This window comes from Trachurus trachurus (genome assembly GCF_905171665.1).
Source record: "Trachurus trachurus genome assembly, chromosome: 19".
NCBI classification, from domain to species: domain Eukaryota; kingdom Metazoa; phylum Chordata; class Actinopteri; order Carangiformes; family Carangidae; genus Trachurus; species Trachurus trachurus.
The window spans coordinates 21,137,974-21,155,490 of record NC_139913.1 but is presented as its reverse complement, the minus strand read 5'-3'; the positions used below and the strand labels follow the sequence as shown (position 1 = coordinate 21,155,490).

Here is a 17,517-nt window from a genome sequence, read left to right as displayed (position 1 = left end):
TGTATTGTTTGTGAGGGTGTCATGCAGTAATGCTGATAAATCTGACGTGACAAATGTAAATGCAGCAGATCTCAACCTAAACAGTACTCTACAACACTCTAGTAGGAGTCCAGAGCCTTGTAGAGTCCACACGAAGACACGTGGGAGTGCGACACCTGATTAAGACACCTGATGGTTTCATGCACCTGTAGTTTCTACTGAAGAAACAGTCTCCATGAAAAGTGATGACAGCATGAGGGTGATATGAGTCAGATCACATTGAGTAAGAGTTAAATAAAGACGTTCTGACAAAGCCTCATTAAATCTACATGTGTGGTGAGGAGTGTTTTTCTCTGTGGAGGTGGCTGTCATGCAGTCTTACTGTGAGAGGAGCAAACCGAGCCCTGATAGATATCATTTTTACTAACTAAGAGCAGATGCCATCTAGAGAAATACAAAGAAGGGGCAACCTGGACCACTGGCATAAACTTAAACAATATAATAACAGTATTTACAGTATTCAGCCATGAACTTTAAACTGGGCACCACGCTAGCAAACAATTTCCCATTCATCTTCTTCCAAGTTGTTTTTCATTGTTCTCCAGGCCTCGCGGGCGTCTCTCGTTTTGCTGCATGAATGCAGCCACTGCTTGCTTCGAATTAAGCCATCTCATCTTCTCCCTCCCCATGAGCTCCACTCTTTTGTGCCTTTAGCTCACCGAGCCTGATGGGAAAATAATCCTGGACCTGAAAACAATGTTGTGTTGAACCACCGCAGGGCCGATATGAGCCACTGCCAAATGACTCAATTCAAACACAGCACTTTAAATTGGATCATTATGTGGATCTGTCAAAAGAGGGAATCCAAGGAGAAATGAGAATCACGGCAGGGCCATAGTTTATTTTAGCATTTATTTCAACACCTTAGTTGTACCTCTATCATGTTGTTTATCAGTATATACTTTTTTTTATTTAAAACAAAAAACTTTTTATATATATATAACTATATATTTATATATATATATATACCTTTTATCTCTGCATACTTATGCTCATACTGTATGTAGTCATATTCATTATGCATTTCACTAGACCTAAAATACTCTTTTAAATCATAGTATGTAATGCTTTCTACACTACTGCTCAGTCCTTTCACTTCTCAGGAGTAGTATCCATCATGAAATAGCATTGAGGCAACTCAGCATGAGAATACAGAGTCATAATTTTAAACCCACATAGAGAGAAATATACATTAACTAACATGTGTCAGCTTCACTGAGGTCACCACAGGGCGAGCAGTATAGAAAGCATTTACAGAAAACCCCAAATGAAACACAAACCAAACAAAGCTTCAAAGAATTTGTCCACACTATTTGGAAGACGGAGATTCTTAAAAATGTTTACATACTTAATAATATTATCTTTATTATACTATATTTTTTATGTTATCATTGTCATCATCATCATTACATATAGATCTATAAATGGTGTGTTTTTGCCTAACAGTTGAATTCACTGCAGGGAATGGCTAAACTGGCATGTTAAGAAACTCCAGGGCATTCATGTTCACCTCTATGTAACATATACAGTATTTACTTTAAATTTTCACTCTGAAAAAACCTTTTGGAAAAGTGGGTCAGAGTTTTTCTTTTCGAGAGTTTATGTGTGGAACGGAAGGGGGGAAACATTGGGATTGTCAACTGGCAAAAAATAAAATAATATTTTATAAATATGTTTTGGAAAAGGCATTAGAAACAGAAAGGTGTAGGTCAGGAAAAGCATTTAGCCACCAACGCAGGCTTGACGAACACGCACGCACAAAATCAGACACACAGACTCACAGAGGCTGAAGTTTGAGGAAGTCAGGCAGACAGAGAAGCAGTAAAAAGCCCTTTTTGATCACTGCACCTGCTGTGTGAGAGAGAGCGGTCAACATTATGGCATCAAAGAGGATGGATCCATCCCTTGACCTGTGCTATGGCCGTAAACACCAATAAAGTCGAGGAGAGATTTGCATGGTGAAATGACATGCAAACTCTTTTCAATTCCTCTCCAGTATTTCCTCTCATGTCTATAGAAGAATCAGGAAAATAATCAAAGGTCATTTCCCAACAGTGTTTTTTCTCAATGTCTGTATATCCTCAGTACTCACAACTTCAATTCTACGGTTTTTGAAATACCCTGACAAGTTTGAAATGAATGATTGCGATCAGCACTTAGTACAAAACAAATGGTTCTACTAATACTTGAATCCCGTTTGACATGTAAGATATATTTAGTGCTCGCAAAAATACACACATACAAAGCTTACCGGGGCATCCTTTGAGGGAATATGGCAAATATATAAAAAGAATACTATTGTTTTCTATCATTTTCCTCTATCATCATTTACAAACACAACTCTTTCTCACCTATTCTGACTTTGGCTCCAGTAATCACAGCCATTTGATACTCTGATCTGCTTAAAGCTACAAAACTGATGTTAGGATGTGGTTCTTCTGTTTCTTGTTTTCAGCCACACTCTGTAACACTTTATTTCGGGTTTTTACCCTTTAAGCAGCAACTTTTCAACTTTTCTTTGAACTCAGACTGAAGTTTTCTCGGTGCCGCTAAGCAGCAGATGGTGTGAGAATCCATCTGTCAGTGTGTGTGAGAATATAAATGTGTGTGTGTGTATATGTGTTTGTCTCTTACAGCACAAAACGGTGCGTTAATTAAATGCCTGTCCATCAAAAAATTTAAAGTGTATTTTCAGTCGAAGAACGTCATTGTCACATGATGTTCTTCATTTCTTCGTACCCTCTCTTCACCAAAAGTCATTCACCACAAACGTCACAACAATATTCTCTACAGGTGAAGCAAATCTGTAAAACAACACTTTCCCCCACATGTCCAGCCCTTAGTCTTAATTCAACACGACCTGATGATGTCCATTGTTCTTCTCTTGCACATCTTCTCTTATTGTTCATCTTTGTGATTTTTGTTTCAATTTCAATCACCCCTTCACTCTCAGTCTGTGTCTCGGGGAGAAGTGGTAACATGCAAAGGAGAGGAGAGCCGCCTGGGGAGAGAAGGAGGGCAAATCAAAGTCTAAGAATGGCTTTAACTTAAATAAAGATGCAAACTTATAGGGTTGATAAAGGAGATTAATAGATAGAAAGAGGAAAAGGATGGAGGGAAGATGGGATAACTTATCAAATGATATGCATCTAATGAAGAAAGGAGGTGGTCCAGCTAAGCCATATGGAAGGAATGAGACACTTTGACTTTCCTTCACCTTCCTTTTTGACCTTTCGACCCCGTTGCCTCTACGTGTTCCAGAGACTATTAGTCCTCCCTCACCTGTCAGTGAGTTTCTTCAGCGCCCTCTCGATGTTCATTCGGTGTCCCACACGCGTCACCCCCAGGTCCAAGAAGTCGTCCTTGGTGAGCGAAGGCAGATGCGATCCGTCTATTTCATTGTCTATAAAACGGTCTCTGTGTTCGCCCAGGTTTAGATAAGCCAGCCAGTCCGCCACATCGTACTTGGTCCAGTAGGGCAGGGGCTTGACGGCAAAGGGTTTGGCTGGTGGAGGAGGGGTCAGATGGGGATAGTTGAGACAAGATGGGCTGGGGGGCAAATGCATGGGGGAGGAGGCTCCGGAGAGAAAATGAGTGGGGGAGAGCGAGCGAGAGACGAGTAAGGGGTTTGGGCTTGGCACACCAGATGGGGAGAATAATGGAGGTGTTGAAGCCTTGTAGGCGTCTCCTAGAGGGAGGCCGGGAGAGGGAGGTGTGAGGGGCCCGGGGAATTCAAAAGGGTTGTTGTAGACCGGTGTGCTGGGGAGTATGGGGAGCGAGGAGGGCCGTGGGGGGGTGGGGTTCGGCTGCTCGGTGCTATAGATAAGAGGGCTCGGAGCACGGCGCCGAGAGACTGAAGATCGCATCTCCTTTGTGGGACTGCACTGGAAATCAAAAGTCTGCCTGCGGAATTTAGACCGGTGCTTCGGTGACGTCGGGTACGGGCAGTAGGTCGGCGAATGGGGAGGGTGGGAATGGACGGGAGAGGTGGGCATCTGTGGGGAAGGGGATCGGGTCCAGTTGCGCTGAACTGGTACTTGAGGGGAAGGGGAGACTGAGGGGGTGGCTGACAGGTTTGGTGTCAGGATCTGACGCTGATGGTGCTGCGGGGAGGAGGTGGGTAATGGTGAGGTGGAGCGGCCGGTGGGGGGGCTGTGAAATGCATCTGTGTAATCTGCTGAATACCTGGGAGACACACAAAAAAAACATTTTAGTCCAACAGCAAAGTCAATTCAAAACGAGCAGACATTCAAACTGTTACTTCAAAGGCGTGTTTCCACTGCAGGAACCTCCCCCACAGGGCCATTTACAGGAACTTTTACGGGGGCCAACGGAGTACCTACTCCAGGGTAGGTACTCCGTTCGGCCCTGAGAAGCTCCTGGGTGGGGCTCGAGGTTAACCCGGCGCTGATTGGCTAAAGCTAGAGCAGGCTCTGACGCTACCAGAAAGCACCAAAACAACCGGCATTTTTAAAAGGGGGAGCAGAAGGGGAGCATTAGCCTAGCAGACACCGCTGTAAACAACAAGAAAACAGCAGGAAGATGTACGTCAAATGGACCGACGGTGAGGTGCAGACATTGATTGCAGTCTATGGCACCGAGGAGATTCAGAGGGGGTTTGAGTCATCGTGGCAAAATGAAAATATCAGCGCACCTCGACACACTGGGGATCCATCACGCCGCAAAACAATGCCGTGAAAAGTAAAAAAAAAAAAACTCAAGCAGGATTACAATCAACTGCCATGCGCACAAACACACAAACCAGAAACGCGGCTACCGCCTCAGCTCCTTCCATCCTTCTCCGTTGTTGTTATGATTTTTGTGAATGTGCTTGTGACCTGCCTGGGTGACGTCACGGTCGAAACTGTCGCACAGCGATTAAGCGGCGATCGAAACTCATGACGTCGCCGCGGGGTCCCACTCTGTAGTGGAGACACGGCCACTGAGAGGGCCGAGTGAGAGGACGGTTCCTGTAGAAGTTCCTACCCCCTCCCTTTACCAGGAACTCCTGCAGTGGAAACACGGCTCAAGATTTAGGACACAAACGCACCTGTGCATGGTGGGGGACTTGGGGGTGTGGCTCCAGTCGTCCATGCTCTTCATGCCGCTCATCTGTTGTAGCTTGGAGCTCAGCTCGTTGATGATGCTGGCCTTCACACCTGAGAGAGGTGAGTGCAGCCTGCGGCCCTCCAACACTATACTGCCTCTCTGGACTCCTCCGCCTTGGTCAAGCTCCTCCACCTCCCCCCAGCCCACCGTCCGAGTATCGATGGGTCTCTCTAAGCAGGCGGCCAGGGCGGAGCTGAAGCCGTCCTCCATTTTGGATCGACTCTGCCGATGCTTCCTATCATCTAAAAGACCTCCATCTAGCCTGGCGTCTTCTGGGTTGCTTTGTCTATGCAGCTGCAAGGGAGCAGGGTTGGTGCTGTTCTGCCTACGTAGCGCTACAGACTGGCCCCTCCCTCCCCCCTCCTTGTAATGAGTCATCTTTGGAAACACAGCGCCAGTGCAGAGCGCCATTTTGGCGCTGTGCACCTCAAATGTTTGCCCACCTGAGTAGGTTGTACAAGGATCCTGATGTTCTTTTTCTCCCTCTCCCCCTCGCCCCTCTCCTCCGAGCCCTCCCCTGTCCCCTCGAAGCCCGCTCAGTCCCAGCATTTCTAAGTGGTGGTCGCTACTGCTGTGACTGTCCAGCTCCTCAATCCCAGAATCCACCACAGCGTCTTGCCAGTCCCCGCTCTTGGGTAAAATAGTAGTGTGGTGAGGGTGGTCAGCAGTTCTGCCCCCTGTGCTGAGGCCGGTCCTGGGCCCCGCCATGGTCATGCTGTAGTCGGAGGAGGACGGCGAACTCGTAGTGGTGGCGGCGGCAGTACTGGCTGTCATAGTAGTCGTAGCGTAAGTCATGGTGGTGGTGAGGGCGGCGGTGCCTCGGTCCTGGGCTGGGATGTGTCCACCTCCCAACGGGTCATTGGAGCTGCTGTAATAAGGGTGTGAATGGGACATGGGCTGGGGTCGGTGTAGTGAGGTAGGAGGCAGAGCAGCAGCGGCGGAGGTGCTGGCGGCGTTGGAGGAAGGCGGAAATACCTGTGGGGACGGGTACGACGGAGAGAGAGCAGACTGCGTGAGGTTGGCCACCTCGCTGTCGTAGGAGGTAAGGCTGGAGGCGGCAGAGTCTCCACCCTGCGGAGAGGCCTGGGTGACGTTTGAGGTCTTGGCAGATGGAAGAGGAGGCGGTGGGGGCGGAGCCACGGCTGCGGCGTGTTGACTCGGGTGTTGATGCCGCTGAGAAAACTCCTGGGCTCTCTCGTTCTTACCGTTGGCAAACTGCAACGGAGGCGGCAAAGGATCGGCGAAGACAAACTCGTCGTCTACGTCTATTGAGGGAGCAGGTGGAGGGAGAACCATCAGTCCCAGACCTCCTCCACCTCCTCCTCCTCCACCTCCACCACCTCCTCCTCCTCCTCCTCCAGCTCTGGCGTCTCCCATAGCTTCATGTGTCTGTGCTGGGGCTGTGGGGACAGTGTACTGAGGGATGTAGCTGCTGTTGGTGGTGGTCTCCATCTGCAGAAAGGAAGGTCTGCGGGGGGCGGGCTGAGCCGGAGGCGGAGGAGGCTGTATGGATGGAGCAGGTCTGCTGTCGTACACCTCCTTCTCCTTCTCTCTCTCCCTGGGGCTCTGTGGGTAATACTGGGTCGAATACTGACTACTACTGGTTCTGTCCTCTGAAAAGCGAACTCGAAGACCTTCTCTGGGTCCTCCTCCCTCTTTCTCTCTCTCCATCCTCTCCCCACCTCCTCCCAAACGTAATATCCTTGGTGACTGTGGCCGGCTCAGAGAAGCGGGTGAGGTGGTGGCAGTGGGGGAGCTCAGGTGGAGCGACACCGGGGAGGTGTAGGCTGATTGTGTCGGGGTGGCAAACAGGGAAGGAGTCGGCGTCTGAACGGGCGTGGGAAACGCTCCCACTGTGGACAGCTGCCGACCAAAGTGTCTGTCCTCTCGCCGCGTCCTGCGGTCGTCCTTTAAGGCCCTCTCTCGCGCAGCCAGGGCCAGGCCGAGTGGGGACGAAGGGTCGAGAACTTTCCCCGTTAGAGGGTGGATGAAGGTGGTGGCCGGCTGGCTGCCGTACATGGAGGGAGCCGACTTGGGCTGTCCGTCCTGACTGATGATAGGGGAGGAATACTCGGGAAGGCCGAAGGCTGGGGGCATGCTGCTGGAATAGTTGACGTAGCTGTCCCCAGAAAACATGCCCTCGTCTATGGACTTGGAGGGCCGGAGTCGAGGCGTGGGTACATCCATTTGCGAGCCCTGCAAAGGCTGGATTCTTGTCGCAAGCGTTCCTCCGACCTCTCCTGCTCCGCCTCCCGCCTCTCCTTGAATGTCCTCCTCGGACGAGAGGAAGAAAGAGGCGCTCTTTCGCCTCATGTCTCGTAAACGTTCTCTGTCCCTGCGCCCTCCGCCTCCTCCTCCCCCGAAAGCAGAACCATATGTCGACGTGTAATCCAAGTTTTCCAGGTTTTGCTGCGAGGACACGGGAGGGGCGGCGGTCGACGAGGGCAAAGAAGCGGAGGTAGGGGGCTGGGGCGGCGTGGAGGTGAGTGGTGAAGGTAGACTGGTGTTGGGGCTGTCCGTGGTCTGCTCCGCTGCGGCATCCTCTGCGTCGTGGACGGGCTCGGCCTCCATGCTGCTGCCCTGGCTGCTGCGGCCGCTGCTGCTGGTGGACGGCGCCTTGACGATGATGGTGGGGATGGGGATGGAGCTCTTCTCTTTGGCCGCTCCTCCTCCCTTTCCTCTGTGCTGACGCAGCCCGTCTTCCACTTTCGACTGCTTCATCAGAGCTCCTCGACCGCCCCTCCTGGCGCCCCCCCTGCCGGCCCCTCCGCCCGGCTCCCGGTTGGCTACGTGCGGATGATGCGGCGGAGCCGGCTGGGCCTTAGGTTTAGCGCTTGTCGGCGGTGTAGCGCTGCTGTAGCCCCTCCTCAACGCTCCCATCTTGCCACCGCCTCTCCTCGGCGCCTCCGGTTCTCTGACAGCCAGTCCTTCCGATTGTCTCCTCAGGGTGGGGACCATGACCTGCTGGTTCATCCCACCCGTGCCCCCCCTGTCCCAGCCTGCTTGAGTAGGATGCCCCGGCTGGGAGTGGAGCTGGTAGTGGGGTTGAGACACAGGGGGTATCGGCATAGCAGGCCCTCTCCCAGGATGAGGGCCCGCAGATAAAGGCGGCTCTGGGGCGGATGTGTTAGGGGGTGGGGGGATTTCCTCCGGTCCTGGCACTGACAGACTGCGGGCCAGCTTCATAGCAGGTGGGTGGAGGTACTGCCTTTCCTCCTCTGTTACACCTGAGCACACGGATACAGGCAGTTACAAACAGACCCTCATATACAGAACGGAAATAAACCCTTCCATGACAATTGCCGTTACCAATAGATTTCTGCCGCATCATGACGGCATGCTGAGGACCGTGACCTGGTTGGAAATGAGCTTGGTTGTAGCCAAAGCCTGGTCCGGTTTGCTGCACCAAACTGACTGAAGACTGCTGCTCATACGGCTGCTACAGGTGTCCAAACACATTTTATAAAGAAGGGGGAGAAAAGAGCAAATATTAGAATAGAGAGGCTATGAAACATCTAATTTGATGTAATCAAATAAAACTGATTGATTTCAAATACAGTAAAATGCAATACATACACAGGGAACAGTCAGTCAGAGTATTAGTGTATCAGGCAACAGAGCTCAGATGAATGGATGCAACCTGACTCACTGTTAAACTAATGTTTTGATGTGGGTGGTCCATTGTCAATCATTCTCCAGAGTGCAGGACAACACATAGCTACAAACAAGCTAAACACCAAGCTGATTTATAGATAGGAATCTTTTTTTTGCTGGTATTAGTCACTTCCCTGACTAAGTATTTGCTGAATCCTGAAGCAGTGGAGAGACTCTGTTGTATATGTGAGTCTAATCTTGCAGCACTGGGGAAGAGGTCCTTAGGTGTTCAGTGTTTGTTAATCTGCTGTAGATCATATGGAAATTGGGTCTATGGAGCTATTAGGACATTATGGTAATAACTCTGACTAGGCCCATTTCCTTTCAATTCCCAACACTACCTCATTGGAGACACTGGGAACAATACTCTTGCTCCGGTCCCTCTTGCCCCCGTGACCTCTCTGGCCCTGGTTGTCTGATGTAATAGTGTGTTGGGCAGCAGCCAAGATTTCATCCAGTTTATCTAAAACAGAGACAGAGCAGGCGCAGGCCAGAAGAAAAAAGGGCAGTAAGAGGGAGCATAAAATAAAGGAAGAAACATGAAAAGGAGGATTTCAGCGAGCCACCTCCTGTCGCCTCCCCCCGAGGTTTAAAAACACCCTCGTACAGTACGGCAAGCGCAGCGAGAGTGGGTTCTTACTTAGTGCCATCTGATAGACTGTCCTCTTCTTATCAGGACCCTGAGAGGGCTCGTAGTCTGAAAAAGGAGCAGGAAAAAAGAGCATCAAACAGGATGACTTTTAATTAAAGCTCAGGGGCTGATAGCGGGAATGATAAAGACTGGTATTCACCTGCTTTCTTTTTCCATGGAGAGGCAGCTGTAGCATATATAATTCGGGGAAACAGAAATTAAGTGTGACTAGGGCTGCTGTGTAGTCATGTGTACAACAAAGCAGATGAAAGGATGAAATACATACTCGGACACATGTGATGGTGTGAACGCTGATGTGATGAGAGGGATGGTGGTGATTGGAACAGAAATGATAAAGAGAGCACACAAATCCATGATTCTCCCACCTTTCTCCACTGTGTGCAGCGCATTGGGTTTGGAGGAGAAAAAGACAAAACAGAAGGAGCGGTTTGTGACTGATGGCATCAGACAGGTGGCATTTCACAACAAGGAACTACATTTATATTTCATAGCTTCATTGTTTAATTATCACCTTTCCTCTTTAACAGCAATGACAGAAGTGAAAATGAATCAAAACACTACTTCCCCAACAAACTAAAAATTAAATTGCACCCATACTAGATCATTTTCTTGGCTTCCTGCATCAACTCGGTTAATTTTTAATGCAGTGTTTCCTTAGTAGTGCCATAGTACTCCACCACCATCCTGCAGAGAAGCTGCTAACCCTCCAAAAAGAAGCTTTTTTCATTGTGGCCCTTCTCCCCCTCCAAAGGAACTATGGGGGGCATGTATTTTTTTTTTCATGCTCTTTCCAGGCCTCCCCTCATTTTGTTCTTTGCTTTCAATCTTAAGTCCCCTCTATCATCTTACCCATGTCTTCCAACTCTGATGTCATTGACTTGGAGCGCAGGGCAATGGCAGGAGGAGTCAGTCTTTTAGTCTGCTGCGGGGCTGCCAAGGGAAGCCAGCCAAATGCAGACTTAATGTTTAGTATCCTCGTATAAACATGCAGTCACCAAAGACAACCACATCGCAAAAGCCTTTTAGGATGAAGTAAACATGCAATCAGCTTTATCGTCACATCATAAACATAGGATAGGAAAAAAAACATACAAGGAAATTTGGACTCTTACCCCTCTTCCGAGCCGTGTCCTCCAGCTCTGGGTTTCGAGCAACCATGACAACTTTCACCATGAGACTGTTGCCGCCCTGCCGGATCATGTTGACCACCTGCCGGTGGCCAACCTTCACCACATTCTGGCCGTTCACCTGATGCACACACACAAAGACATTCATTTCCATTTGAATGAAACATGAGCTCCAGTTAGAGGTTGTGGGGGCACACGTAATAACACAGAACAGGTCTACTTGTGACAGCTTGTTTCCTTGATGATGTAGCTTTTCTGTGTTTGCCAAACTGTATGTTGTATATTTAAGACTTAGTTTTGAACTAGACATCAATTTTGTGCTTTAGATGCATGCACCAGCAATGCAGTAGCAACTACAATGAATCGCAGTTGCAAAGGTTGGGCTGCATAAGTGAGTCATATTAGGTTGAATACCAATTAGCTGCATGTGTCAGATTTAATAGGGCTTTGACAAATGCCATTTTTAGAAGTGAGTTTTCACGGCAACATACAGAGACATTTAAAGCTACAAAATGGCCCTATACAGTAAGTTGAAATGCTCGCGCTTCAGCAGCGAGAAACAGTGATCACAAGTGTCTCAGTGCCTCACCCACTGTGACTCATACATTACATACAGAATATATACGAAAGCATAGCAAATTATAAAAGCTACAGCACAGGAAATTACCACAGCATTGGATGAAAACCAGTCAGTGCTCTATCAAACATACTTATTTACTATGAGGCTAATGTACTGTAACATGTTTCTGGTGATATCATTGATTTGTAAGGTTCAATTCAGTGTATTGTGAGACAAAATGTAGTTTTTCATTTACACATCTCTCTTTAGTCTGCCTGGTCTATGTCTTTTTAATTTCCTACATTTCCCATAAGGACTTTTGACTCTCTTAAAAGAACATCATCACATTCAGGATGCAACAGTGGAGAAAGTGCCACTGGTATGATTTTTTTTTTTTTTTTTTGTATGTGTTGAGCACCTCACTCAAAATGTGACACTGTACATCAAGTAGCTTGTTGCATAACGATTCATCCTGAAGTGTGTCAATTATCCAAACTGAAAGGAAACCAGTTATTTGAGTGAGAAATGTAAGGAGCAGCAGTCGGGTGGCTTTTTTTTTCCTGAATCCAAACATGACTTCTGGTTAAAGTAAAGTATTTGTAAAACAACCTCAACAACCCCAAGTGTGCGCATTAGCTCAAAATGCATCTTGTGTCTTTACCTCGATGAGGAAATCCCCCATCCTCAGGCCGGCCCTCCACGCCACGCCCCCCTCATCGACAGACTCCAGGTACTGCAGCGCGGGGAACGCTGGCGTTGGAGTGAACTCCTCTATGGGAGTCTGAGCTGAGGAGGGTAGGACAAGAAGGATGAGGTTGAGTGGACACAGATAACAAGAACATGGGTTTGAAAATGAGGGAGGGATAGACAGATTAGAAGGAGAGAGAGAAAAGGAGTAGAAGAGACAGAGAAATCTACGGAGACTATAGAGATGTGGTGAATTTTGGAGAGGAGGCTCACCTTTGGCTCCTCTAAGCACAAAGCCAAAGCCCTCATTGTCTTTCTTCTGTAGGAGCACTGTCTTCTCCTTAATGATGTAGTCACTTAGAGGGAGTAAAGAGGGAGGAGAGAGGGGGAAACAGCGATGGAGAGAGACAGGGAGAAAAAGAGGGAGAATTGGAGAGGAAGAGAGCTATATGACTTCTATAGCAACAGAAAAGTGTTATTGTCATGCAAATAAAGCATTTTCTGAATGTGGAAAACAGCTATACTGCATCACATTATGAAATCACACTGCAGCAAAAGATAGGTTGGCTTGAGAATGTCATACAAAAAGCGCCGGTGCACAAAAGGGTTGATGGGAGGGATACAGTTAGTGTCACAATGGGAGGAAGTGAACATGAGATGACATTCCATACTACGGACTAATCCAGCTAGAGCTGACAAGCACTGGGCCACGGGGAACGGCACATTAGAAAAATGTGCACATACCCTTCACTGATAATGGAAACTTCCAAATGCACCTAAATCGCTGCATTAGCTTTCACTGCCTCTGGCAGCTTTTGCAAGGATACTGCTTTACCGACTCCAGTGCACCACTACCGGTCATACATGACACTTCAAATTATGTACAAGAAGAAGTTGGACAGGCCTCTAATCTCCCCCCACAAACAGCTCCTCTGGCTCTAAGACTACAGCTTGAGAGAGCATAAACAGTGATCACAGACTTTTGTGATGCAATCTTATTATGAGATGGTTGGAGTAGTGTATCGGCTGGCCCAGCGAGTTCCTTCATTATTCTATTACCATGTCTGGGACTTTTGGCCGAGCTGCTTTACAATCCTTCCTCTAATATAGGCCTGGTTAAATGGACTCCACACACAGCCACATCTCATGACTCATTTCTGAGCTTGACTTTCTAACAATGTCAATTCACCCTGGTTCTGTTGGGGAGCCTGGGGCTGGAGCAAAGCTCTATGATTTAAGAGGAATTCCAGATATTTCTTTCCAAGGCAGCTCATTTCTGTGTTAGTTTGTGCTCCTGAACGTTAACTCAAATTGACATCCAACTGAAATCAAATCAAAGGATATGATTTCCTAGAAGGGCTGAACTACGAGTGAGCAGAGTGAGAGGCCTGGTTGAAGAATTGCCTTATTTATAGCGATAGCTTGACTGCCAAAACAATGCAGTAAAAACACTGGGAATACTCAAGGACATCATTTCCAACGGGAATACACATTTTCCGGTCCCTCCCTTTAAAATGGGAAGTTCAGGTGAGTGAAAAGTAGTAAATAGAGATGCAGTCCTGTGGCCTTTCCTTGGGTCAGCAAACTCAAAACCAAATCTGTAGCGCTGAATTGAACCTTAACCTAAACACAACCATTTGGCTGGCTCCTTGACAACAAGGTCTGCAGCGAGACTCAGCCATGTAACCCCTTCAAACACATCTATGTATTTTCTCAAAATGCCAATATTTTCATTTTACCTTTAAGCAGCAGATGTTATTGTTTTATGTCTGTTTTATTATGTCCAACTTCATTTAGCCTGGGCCACTTCGTGATAACAATAACTCTATAATATCATATTCCACACTGTCTCTTACAGTGCAGACACACAGCAAGGGCTTGTGTATTTAATCCGACAGAGCATGCAATAAACAAAGTTAGGTTTGGGAAATCACTGAGGTCCAGCAGAGTGCACTGGCCTACAGGCCTGAGGATCCAGACTCCACACCAAACTGTAACTTTAGCACTCAACAGACGATCACTACTTTCCCCTACTGAGGTCCATCCCTTGTGTGTTCTCCATCAATGTTACTGTTTCGCCAACGCACAGCCGCCTTCCAGCCATCTGCTCCTCACACCTCATTCCTTTTTCTCTCACCCTGTCCTCCATCATGCTTTCCCTCTCCGAGGATCAAAGTAACACGAAGTGGGTGGACGGATCCATCGGGCTCCTCGTCCATCCATTTCTACAAGTGGGGAAACACGGCCGGTGTCGGTCCTCCCGGCGGATCTAAATTGTGTTAACAGGCTCGCAGCAGCACACCTGGTTTACTTTACATACACAAAAGTGTTCAGCTCATTTTTCACCACATTGATCTCTGTGGCCCGACCAATTGGAGCCATAAAAAGCGCAAACGTCTGTGGTTAATCTCTGCTGGCTGTAGGACACACTCTCTCTGAACTGGCTGCAATGGAGCTGTAAGCCTACTAGAGACCAGAGTTATTATGTTCCCTCCTGAGTCATCCTCTCTTCTATCCACAATTACTGAGAAAAAAGGCAGTTTTTTAACCATTCACCTGCTGAATGCACATGCAAATGGACTGGTTATGTGGGGACAATACCCACACATCACCCGTTGACAGATGTTAGTGACACACACACTGTGGATGAGAGATGGATGAGCAGTGCACATACATAGATATACGTACAGGAGAGCTACTCCCACAGCAATTAAGCACAATGACGTATACACTTATATGTGAAGAGCACATATATTTTATTCAGTGTATATAGTACACGCACACACACATAAATGAAAATGCATGCACACACACAGACATGCAGAAAAATGACAATGGTGTCTCAAATTAGAGCTTGAAAGGAACTGACGAACCCGCACTCTTGCCACTTATTGACTTATTCACATACATCCCTCAGTACAGTCAGAATATCACACGTTTTTAATGACACAATGGGATACAGAAAAAAAATGGGATGTGACAGCAGCATCTTTTAAAGGAACAGGGATAAATGGCAAGTCCTGGTGAATGAAAAATATCTGCTTAAAGAAATCATGACTCAAAGAGAATGAAATACACCCACACTGTCTGACTGAAATGCATCAATATGTGCTCTCTTTCACGCAACAACACACACGCGTTTACAGACACACGGGAGGAAGACACAGAAATAAACATGCTGCAGAGTCTTCATTCAATAGCCACTTCCGTCCCACAGATATTCACATGCATAGGAAAAATACATATTTTAAGACACGCGCACATCTACACGCACACACACTCAGAGAGAGACACACACACACACACACACACGCACGCACAGATACATAGCTTATTAGTCTGTCTTTGAAAAGGCACGGCCTCTCAATAGCATCATCTACCTCTCCCCTCTCTCCATTGTCCTCTCCTCACATCCATAGCCAGCCAATGAATGAGGAAACAGCCGCTACCTGTAAATGAACCACACGCTCCTGTTTCTGGGGCCCAGTGACGGCCACGAAGAAGAGAGGGAGAGAGAGAAATCTCTCTCTCCGCATCCCCCCATTGCCATGTCCCCCCCTCCTCTATCTCGCGCACTCTCCACCACCACCACCTCCTCCTCCTCCTCCTCCTCCTCCTCCCTCCTCTCTCCCGCCTCCCTCCTCCTCCCGGTCTTCCAGAGCGAGAGCTCAGCCGAAGAGAGCCGCGAGAGTGGAGGAGAGAGGAGAGCGAGAGAGGAGGGGAATGAGAAAAGAGAGAGAGAGATCGAGCCGCTCTGCACCCCACATACTTCAGACAAGAGGAAGACGATGTGAAAGAAAGACAGAGAGACAGAGAGAGAGAGAGAGAGAGAGAGAGAGAGTGAGAGAGAGGAATAAAATATCAGCGATTATCACAACAGGGAGAGTGCGTATAGTTTGTGTGTGTGTGTGTGTGTGTGTGTTTGTGTGTTTGTGTGTGTGCTGGTGGATCACAGGAAGAGGGTCTGGTTGCAAAATAGGGGAGATGGAGAGCTGGATTTGAGGGGTGGGGATGCGGGGGATGGGTATGAATGTAAGGCGACAGAGAGAGAGAAAGAGAGAGAGAGAGACACTGACTGGTGTATCACAGATATAACAACAGCTGATTCCCACCCTGGATGTACTCACACACACACACACACACACACACATTTGCCAACTTTCATCTTGCTCCCTCCTCTCCTCTAAAGCAGAGCTGTCATCACCATGCAGGCTAACAAACACTCTTCCGCTCTCTATTTCTCTCTGAAATAGTAATTGACATTCTCCCAAAAGCCTAGCTGCAGTGTGGGAACATGCTCCGGATCACCTTGCTCTTAATTGAGCACCACTTCACCACTGTGCTGCAATTACGCTTAACCAACTTAACACAGGTAATATAACCCCAGTGGCTGCTATTTCCATTTAGAACACAAGCGCAGCTGCATTAAAGTGAATGTCTTTTTTGAATGACAGTGAGAGCTGCTCAGCACAAGGGTAATGTCAGCTCCGATGCGTAAGAGGCTGTAAAACCCTCGGGTGGCAACTGGAAAGTCCTCATCACTAGCCACGGGATCTGACCAACGCTTGGTGTTTCAGCCTCCTTATGACTCATCAGCATGATGATGATGTATGTACACGCAAAGACGCACTAACACTCCAACTAGTATGCACAGTTTCATAATACACATACAGTACATAACTGCAGCTGCCCAGGGCTGGGCTGCAGCTTCAGACAGATGTCACAGAGGAGGAGGAGGAGGAGGAGGAGGAGGAGGAGGAGAACCTGCACCTCTGCCTTTCATTAAAGCATTAGTGTTCACTGTAACAAGCTACAAGAGAGGATGGAGGTATCAAAGAGACAAGTGTATTTTGTCCAGTGGAAAACCGGAAAAAGAAAAAGGGGCAAAGCAGAAAATGACACGGCTGCTCCTGGTTGCTCTCAGCACTGACGTGTTCACGCAGCAGAGCAATGGAGAACAAGTGGCGTTCAGGATCAACAGAAAACAGACACGAAAGCAACACAGGAACAAGTGCACACACACACACACACACACATATACACGAGAACCTCCTCTTAGTCGCAAAACAACAGTGTGTCAACTATTTCAATCATCTTGACTGGCCTCACAGTCTTAGCCTACAGTAATAAACCAGACAGCAGGCAGCTCAGTTGCTGCCCACACTCATATGACAGTCCACAGCTAGAGCAATGAGAGGGGCTGCAGCCAATCACATTTTCATCATTATTTTAGTCCATGTATTTGCTGAACTTATATGATTGTGTTTGGAGGGGCTGGAGGAGCCTGTCACAGAACACACTAGGCAACCTGTGGCCTAGAGAGCTTAAGAAAACACATGCAAAGACACAAACACAGTACCAATTCAACATGCCACATCTATTTGACAAGTTTGGGCTTTAAAAACAATTAACAAAAACACAACAAAAAAGAAAAAATGTTTCTATGGACACAAAAAAGTGAGAAACCCAGCTAAAGGCTAAGGTTAAGCAGTAAAGTACATCTATCCAACAATACCTGAATCATGTGATACTGACATGATAACAAATTTTTTTTGTGTCCCTGGAAACACTTCAATGTGGGGACTTTGCAGTGCATGTGTTGTCAAAAATGAAGTTTGTAACACAATTTGTGTATTTTCCTAAGTTGCAGTGTATTGAGCCACTGTAGCTGTGGAGAGTCCGATGCACAA

At 47.6% G+C, this 17,517-nt stretch overlaps 1 protein-coding gene across 1 annotated transcript in view; it reads right to left on the bottom strand.

Moving 5' to 3' along the window:
- Nucleotides 1-2,988: 2,988 nt before the first annotated feature.
- Nucleotides 2,989-17,517, bottom strand: part of LOC311002952 (SH3 and multiple ankyrin repeat domains protein 1-like) — a gene marked incomplete at its 3' end in the record, with an annotated part of 28,858 nt that continues 14,329 nt past the window's right edge. The window contains exons 16-26 of the mRNA XM_083994564.1: nt 12,101-12,183; nt 11,802-11,926; nt 10,567-10,702; nt 10,304-10,384; nt 9,594-9,620; nt 9,443-9,499; nt 9,144-9,265; nt 8,458-8,587; nt 5,090-8,375; nt 3,322-4,224; nt 2,989-3,040 (exon numbers count right to left, since the gene is read on the bottom strand). Coding sequence (XP_083850690.1) covers nt 2,989-3,040; nt 3,322-4,224; nt 5,090-8,375; nt 8,458-8,587; nt 9,144-9,265; nt 9,443-9,499; nt 9,594-9,620; nt 10,304-10,384; nt 10,567-10,702; nt 11,802-11,926; nt 12,101-12,183 — 5,002 coding nt within the window. The remainder of the gene's footprint in view (nt 3,041-3,321; nt 4,225-5,089; nt 8,376-8,457; nt 8,588-9,143; nt 9,266-9,442; nt 9,500-9,593; nt 9,621-10,303; nt 10,385-10,566; nt 10,703-11,801; nt 11,927-12,100; nt 12,184-17,517) is intronic.